At 43.5% G+C, this 8170-nt stretch overlaps 1 protein-coding gene and 2 pseudogenes across 1 annotated transcript; 1 reads left to right on the top strand and 2 right to left on the bottom strand.

Moving 5' to 3' along the window:
• Window positions 1–777: 777 nt before the first annotated feature.
• Window positions 778–4190, bottom strand: LOC125168047 (T-complex protein 1 subunit delta-like; annotated as a pseudogene).
• Window positions 3850–8170, bottom strand: BCL2L10 (BCL2 like 10). The gene is made up of 2 exons (XM_047863724.1): window positions 7575–8170; window positions 3850–4444 (listed from the first exon to the last, which is right to left on the bottom strand). Exons 1-2 carry the CDS (start codon window positions 8028–8030, stop codon window positions 4322–4324), a joined length of 579 nt encoding a protein of 192 aa, XP_047719680.1. The 5' UTR covers window positions 8031–8170; the 3' UTR covers window positions 3850–4321.
• Window positions 5666–5760, top strand: LOC125169185 (uncharacterized; annotated as a pseudogene).

Genomic DNA, 8170 nt, shown 5'->3' with positions numbered 1-8170 from the left:
GTCTGGGTCATTCTTCTGAACTTAAAATAGGGTCACGTAGGGAGGAGTCAATCTCACCAGAACCACAAGTTCTAAGAACAAAGCAGAGGTAGTTTCCCCTAAGAAAACTGAGGGTGTTAGGGGAAATGGGGAAGACAAAATACCCTCTCTAGATTCTATTCGCAATAGCCATGGAACGCAAAGTGTTGGAAGACACCTAAGAACACAGAACCTGGAAGGTTCTTGAAGGAAATCCTAAGAGACCAAAAAAAATGAAGCAAGAGTTTATGTTCTTAGAAGGAAAGACAAAATGTTGTAAAGATACTTATTTCCAAATTAATCTATAATCCATTCCCATTCTAATAAAAATTCTAAAGCAGTGTCTGAATGGATTCTTTATAAAGGGTTTTTCAGAACTCACTTTAAACAATTCACAAAAATTGCCAAGGATATTTTTAATGTTTATTTTTGAGGGGGGTGCAGCAGAGAGAGAGAGAGAGACAGAGACAGAGACAGGATCTGAAGTGGGCTGTGTGCTGACGCCTGGGACAGAACAGCGAGGCAGAGCCAAATGTTCTGAAGACAAAGGGTTCACAAGACTAGTCACAAGAGCAGGTCCAGTTTTAGTAATAGCCAGGAAGGCCTGGAGGGATACCATACTATTTTTTAAAACCACGTATTTAGTATTTTCGTTAGGTTGTGTAAATACCATTTCAAGCAAATGCCAAATGGAAGAACAAGGAACACCAAATCTGTCTCCTACTCCAGCCACACTATCAGTGGCCATGACGATGCCAGTCAGCCAGTGTTACCCAGATTACTGTTAGCCACATCATCAATTTGTACAATGTTCCAGACAGTTTTGGTTGCTAGAATCAGTGCACTGACTGAAACCAGCAAAGGCTGGACAACAAAGTTCTTCCAAAATAATTGCAAATACCACCCTTTTGGACATTAGTGCCTGTAGTTTTTCTCCTTGGGCATGCCAGTTTCTTAGTTCTAGTACTGCAGAAATGGGATTCAGGCCAGCAGCTTCAGTTAGTGTAGATGGAATGACTTCCATTACAGCTGCATTAGAACACAGGATTCCATACCACTCAATGTTCATGGATATTCTGTTAACCATAGTGCCAACTCTGTTTCTGGAGTACCACCTCTCATAAAAGCTCTTGCCTCACTGAACAGCAAATAACACATAGGGCATCATGAATGGAGCACTCAGCTTCTTCAGTCACCATTTTTTAGGACCATGCACAGTTAGAACTTTTTCCCAGTGATCTTGAACAGTTTTATCCCCTCAGCCAGCTCAGCAAAATCTACCATGTTACTGGTGAATTGGTCAATATGAGCAACTGGCTTGGATCCAGTTGTCTAACAGATGACATCAGTGTCTTCTCTTCCAATATCCCTAGCCACCATGATCGTCATTTGTTCAGGAAATGTAATGCAAGATCACAGAGAGCATCTCTTAAGAATAGACTTCTTTAGGAGAACGTTACAACCAGTTTTAAAAATTTGCTTCACTGAATTTAGAATACAGGCTCTCTCTTCTTAGCACTGGGCCCATCTGGGCATATCAGAAACTACTATGTGATTATCTTTATCCGTTTTGGGAGCAGATAAGGAAAACTGAATAAGCCCAATCTTAGCCTTTTCAAATCTGGTTAGCTCATCTTTTGGGTGAGAACCAGCCCTTCCACCAACTTGCAGTCATCATTTGTCCCACCCAGTTTCTTTATACATTTAAGCTATATATAGTTTATATATAAACTATACATACATAACTATACATACAGCATATCTATACATACATAAAAACATTTATTTAAACTAAAACAAAACTGATCACCCATTCCCTGCCCCTGGTAACTACCAACCTGGTATCAATGATGTTGGTTTTTTTCAATTTTTCAGGTTTTTTTTTATTATACCTATAAGAGATCATCAGTATTTGTCTTTCTTCATCAGACTATATTTTACTTGGCACAATGCCCTCAAGGTTTAACTACTTTGGTATCTGTAAGATCTACACCAGTAGCAGTGGCTGAGTCATTCACTTCCTTCACTGCATTTCCACTTACTGGAGAAAGCAAACTTAAACACAGAAAACCTTTCAGATCAATGAAGTGGCTGCAATATCTAAGTTTCTCTGTCACCTAGTTCCATGGGTCAAGACGTGTTAAGATTTCAATATACCCTCCTTTTCCAATTCCTTCTGGAATGCCTTGGAAAGGATGGTTGGGTGAATCCTTTTCTGAAAAAGCTTGATACTCAAGTCTAAGAAAACCAGCAGTGATGACCACCAATGTGGTGCCACCTCATGCTTCTTTATCTTGAGCCTCAGACAGCTTCCTCAGCCTTCTGGCTGCTGGATGCAACACTTACATTTGTGTCAGAATGGTGGTGCCATCAGTCGTAATGGTCAAATCACCTTTCCCATCTTTAATCATTTTATCCTTTTGGTCCCAGGCTTATTCTGGTAGCATCAGCAACAACTTTCGCCATGGAGAAGTTCAAGTAGATTTGGGTTAGCTTGCTGTGGTCCTCATAGGTGCTTTTCTTGGGGCTGCTGGTAGCCCTGGTAAGCACTGGCTCCAGAGTACCCGTTTGGATATGGCAAGCTTAGCGGGCCTGGGTGGGCTCAGAAAGGACAGATGGATGTGGATTCCGGCTCGCTACAGAATAATGGTGAGCCCTGTGAACCACTGAAGTGGATTAGAACAGGTCACTCCAAAATATAAAACTTTGGCATATTGTTTTGAACTGAAGGCAACCGAGAAATAGCACATACAGGAAGGGCTCTCTGCCCTCCACTTTTCTGCCTAAAAGTATGGCATAAATTTTCTGTGAGAAAGGTGCCCTTTTTATAAAGATTTTTTGAAGTAATCTCTATCCCTAATGTGGGGGTCAAATGCAAAACCCTGAGATCAAGAGTTGCACGTTCTACTGACTGAGCCAGCCAGGTGCCCTGAGAAACATGCCCTCTTATACCAGGAAGGGGAGAAAACTCATCCTTGGAGAAGGTAATCCACACCAAGAACCATCTGTGTGAACTTGACTAAAATAACCCTTATCTTCCACTGGTTTTCCCCCATCAATTTCCTAGTCACTTTCCCCAGAATATACCACCTCTAGAAGTCCAACCCCTTTCCTTTGCCTACTTGTTTCACAATTTATCACTCTTTGTTAAAATGGTAAGTCCTGAATCTACACACTTCTTTGAAGTTTTCACTTTTCTATAAAGTCTCCTGTAAAAACAGCAAAGAAGGTCCATATATTTTTCACTTGTTAATCAGTCTTGTGTCTGCTAAATTCACAGTCCTCAGCTGGAGAAGCTAAGAGGGTAAAGTTTTCCTCTCCATCACCTTGCAGGTGGTGGATTAACTGCAGAGTAGAAGGTGGAAGAAAAGAACTTCTTATGAGCTTGTGTATTGATTAAACATTTAAAATACAGAATTATAGGGGCGCCTGGGTGGCGCAGTCGGTTAAGCGTCCAACTTCAGCCAGGTCACGATCCCGCGGTCTGTGGGTTCAGGCCCCGCGTCGGGCTCTGGGCTGATGGCTCAGAGCCTGGAGCCTGTTTCTGATTCTGTGTCTCCCTCTCTCTCTGCCCCTCCCCCGTTCATGCTCTGTCTCTCTCTGTCCCAAAAATAAATAAACGTTGAAAAAAAAATTTTAAATACAGAATTATATGTATATTTTAAAAGACAGTAAAAGAAAATTTTCATCCATTCAAGTTACTCCTAAGAATAATGTCTTATTGAATTCCAAAGAAAACAAACATTTTTAAAAAGAGATATAAATTTATTAAATATCTAAAGATAGTTAACAATTTATTGAAGTCAGAAAAATATATAAAATCCAGAAAGGTAGAATTAGTAATTAGGTTTCAAAGGATTTAGAAAGAATTCCTTATAAAAGTTTTAAATATTACATTCCTTGTCAAAGTGGGACTTGGAGGGCTTTTGGTATTTCACCCCTGACAGACTGCCTTGATGAATCAGTCAGCAGAAGCACAAATTGTGGACACATATTCACTCTTATCCAAATGTAGCAAAAAGCACCATGTTCCCTACTAAACAAAATTTGTAGTTTCTTCCGCAATTCTTTAGAGCAATGAGCCTTGAGAATCCATTTCCCCCAAAGAAGAGCCATTTGTACCTTTGTCCTAATACCTCTGATACTTGCCAGGAGTTAAAACTCTGAGTCATCACCACAGGACTCCTCAGATCAACGCAGGTGAAAATGTCTCAGAGCATGGTTTACTCTGTTCTATTCTCTCACATCTCAGATTCGGTTGGCTGGTCACAGGCAGGTAGAAATGGGCTAAAAATGTTAGAACTCACAATAATCTTCTCCAGAAGTAGATTAAGATCATTACTGTAAAGCATGACAGAAGAGCCTGGACCAGCAGTCTTCTCCAAGAAGATGGCAGCATGGGTGAGAAGAAGAGACAAAAGCCATCCTACAAGGGGGAGGGAGAAGGGGAATTAGATGGCTTCATAATGCCCCACATCTGAACTCAATAAAACACACTGGAGCTTCGGATTCAATAGTAAGATAACTCCCGAATTTAAAAAGTAGAAAAAAGTAAATACTGACCAGGAGGCAACTTGTACTTAGGAACTTTTGAGTTAGGATTTGTAAGAAATAGTCCAACATAGAAGAAAGAAGGAAATAGGAGACACTTAACTATGTCACAGAACGAATACTCCTCTTTTGACTTGTTTTCAAAAGCTAAGAGGATACCAATCTCCCTTCCCACCAAATAATCTAATGAAAAATGGGTGGAGGACCTGAACAGACATTTCTCCAAAGACATCCACATGGCCAATAGACACAGGAAAAGATGCTCAACACCACTAATCATTAGGGAAAATGCAAATCAAAATCATGAGAGGTCACTTCACCACAGAGTGTCTAGTATCAAAAACATAAAATAACAAACGTTGCTGTATAGAACAGGTATATAGAAAAGAGAGTGTATAGAAAAGAGAACTGTTGGTGGGAATGTAAATTGGTGCAGCGCTATAGAAAACTGTGGCAGTTCCTCCAAAAATTCCAAAGTTGAAATGTCATAGGACCCTGAAGTTCCACTTCTGGGTATTTACCTGAAGAAAAAAAAACATTAATTCAAAAAGAGGTATGCACCCCTATGTTCATTACAGCAGTATTTACAATAGCCAAACTACAGAATGACTCCAGTGTCCATCGACGAATGAATGGATAAAGGCAATGTGGTATGTATACATAATGGAATATTACTTAGCCATAAGAAAGAATGAGATCTTGCCATTTGCAACAACCTAGATAGGCCTAGAGGGCATTATGCTAGGTGAAATAAGTCAGAGAAAAGACAAAAAACATTTCATGTGCAATCTAAAGAACAAAAGAACTCAACAAACAACACAGAAATAGACTTATAAACACAGAACACAAAGTGGTGGTTGTGAGAGGGGAGCAGGGTGGGGAAATAGGCAAAATAGGTCAAGGGGATTAATAGTTATAAAATTAAACAAAACAGGAACGAAAGGTAGAGCACAGAGAATACAGTCAATATTTAATAGCTTTGTATGGTGACAGACTTATGTTGAGAATTCCATAATGTAACTGCTGAATCACACTGTCATATACCTTTAAACTAATATAATATTGTATGTCAACTATACTTCAATTTTTTAAAAAAGTGCTTGCTTTGGCAACACTTACATTAAAACTGGAAGATTAGCACGGCCTCTGGGCAAGGATGACATGTAAATTCATGAAGCATTCCGTATTTTAATCACTATAGTATACATCTGAGTTCGTGTGTATCTAACACCGTATGTTAATTACACTGGAATTTTAAATGAAAAAGATAAAAATAAAAAAAATTCAAAGAAAAAAAAACCTAAGAGGAAGGTAGACTATCATGCTCTTTCCTGAGCAAAGGGCAGATGCCATTTGGGAAACTGGCAAATCACTAGGTTGAAAACTATCACCTAAGACAATAAAGCAAGCAGCTCCATTCAGAGAAAGAGAGAGGAAAGGAATGGAAGTCCAGATAGTGGCATTTTAACTGTAGGGGAGAGGTGTGGGCATGTCCCTTTTACACAGTTGGGGGAATAGGAGCTTCTTGATGTTAAAGGATTATTCCTTAGTCAATGTTATTTAGCCAAAATGAAAATAATGACCTCCTCCCAGTTTCCTCTTGAAGTGCAGAGGGTCCTCAGGGGCCAAATGCCTTCTTAAGACAAATGGCTCAGGTGGGCTTCTTAGCGATCATAGGCCTGGATGGTTGAAGACCAGCATACACACCAGTAAGAATGCAGGAACTAATGCTAACACCTCAAGTTGTTCATCTAAGGTCAAGGTTCTGATTCAGATACTACCTCTCCTCCACAGATGGAATCCAATTCACCACCACAGGTGATGCCAACTGCCAACAGGAGGCTAAATTTCCTGCAGGGTCTTCCTTAACTCTTCAGATTTTTTTGATGTTTATTTTTGAGCGCCCGCACGCGTGCGCGTACACACACACACACACACACACACACACACACAGAGTGGGGGAAGGGGCAAAGAGAGAGGGAAAGAGAGGATCTGAAGGGGCTATGCACAGACAGCAGAAAGACTGATGCCAGGCCTGAACTCACTTGATGCAAGGCCCAAACTCACTAGCTTGAGATCATTACCTGAGAAGTCAGCCTCTTAACCGACTGAACAACCCAGGCGCTCCTCTTGGATTTTATTTTAATTGTTGGTTTTAATAGTTTGGTTATATTTATTCTATAACCTGGGTCACTGCAGTCCTTGATTCAACTTCAGTAGGAAGAGAGGAAAGGAACAGTTTAACTCAAATCGAGAGGCATGCTACCCTCTTACTGAAGGGTGGTGGGCTTTCCTTGATCATTAAATAGATTTAGGAGCTGCAAGGCAATGTCCTGCCCCTCTAGCTCACACCACAGATCAATGACCTACAGCTGAAAGCCAAAGCACCTGGTTATCACCCAATTAAGGGCTGGGTGCAGTGGATTGGAGTTAAGGAATCCAGAGACAATACCACCATTGGGTGCCTGCACACACTTCAACACCTCTGGCCTCAGCTCCTCCGGAGTGGTGTTGGGAGCTCAGCCACAGGATGCCTTTTCATTCTTAACGTTTTAGGCTGGTGCTCTCTAACCTGCAGCGCTGTGGGGCCTGTCTCTCCAAAGGTTTAATAGGCAGAGGAGAAAGAATCCACCTGGCCCAGGGTCACTCCACTGCTGACTCTACCAGTTTGGGGATCTCTATATGAGCAAAGCATCCAGACCCAACGTGGGCGCATCCTAAAACTCCTAGGACCCTGCAAGGGTAAGGCCCAAGTGTGCAAACCAGCTCATGCACCGCTGCTTCATAATGAGCTAATAAGACAGCCGGCTAGCAAGAGCGGTTTCTGCCCATCTGTCATCACCAAGAGAGGAGAAAGCAGGACTTTACACAAAATGTCCTCGTCGTGCTGAAAGGAACCCATCAGGCTGACGCCATGCGGTCCCTCCCGGTGCCGGCCACGTGGGCGCGTCCCTGGCTGCCTGCCTGGTCCCCACACCCCAGGTACCCCCCTCCCCATGCCTCACCCAGCCGTCGTGAGCCTCCAGCCAGGCGCGATGCCGTCCGGTGAGCCGATTGCAGAGCAAAGCCACCAGGTGCTGGCAGTCCTGGCCAACGTTGGTCTCCCACTCCAGCTCCTGTTGCTGGCCCGGCGTCAGGTTCAAGTAGGTCCCCGGCGGCGGTCTCTCCAGCAGTGTCCCCGCGAAGGTCAAGAGCGCTACCACATGGCCCCAACTGAGGGTTTGGGGGTTGGAGAGTAAATCCTGCTCCAACCGCGCCACCAGTTCCACGCGGTTTCCGCGGTAGCCGCGGTAAGCCGACAAGAAACGCTGGTGGCGCTGCCGTATCTGGGCGGCCAGGTAGCGCAGCACCGCGGCCTCGGGCGTGGACGGCGTCCGCGCGGGGCTGCCGGGCTCCCGGGCGCAGTACTCCAGGTAGTCAGTCAGTAGCTGCGCCGTGCGCTCCCTCAACGCGTCAGCCATGACCTAACCGCTGCCGGGGGCCCGACCCGACGCTGTTTTCTAGGCCTGGCTGCGCCTCCGCCCAGGGAGGGGCCGGCACGCCCCTCCCGGATTCTGCCGGGCAGTTGTTTTTCTAGGTCTGGAGAGGAGGCTTTGATGGG

Source organism: Prionailurus viverrinus, chromosome B3 (genome assembly GCF_022837055.1).
Source record: "Prionailurus viverrinus isolate Anna chromosome B3, UM_Priviv_1.0, whole genome shotgun sequence".
Classification (NCBI taxonomy): Eukaryota; Metazoa; Chordata; class Mammalia; order Carnivora; family Felidae; genus Prionailurus; species Prionailurus viverrinus.
The sequence above is the reverse complement of the archived record's forward strand: the minus strand, read 5'-3'. Positions and strand labels throughout refer to the sequence as shown.

Bases quoted from the DNA above. Each gene is read 5' to 3' on its own strand.
- BCL2L10 (XM_047863724.1), bottom strand. From the start codon at position 8,030: ATGGCTGACGCGTTGAGGGAGCGCACGGCGCAGCTACTGACTGACTAC. The intron at 4,445-7,574 runs GTGAGGCATGGG...TCCCCCTTGTAG, and splicing joins TGGAGGCTCACGACGGCTGG to GATGGCTTTTGTCTCTTCTT.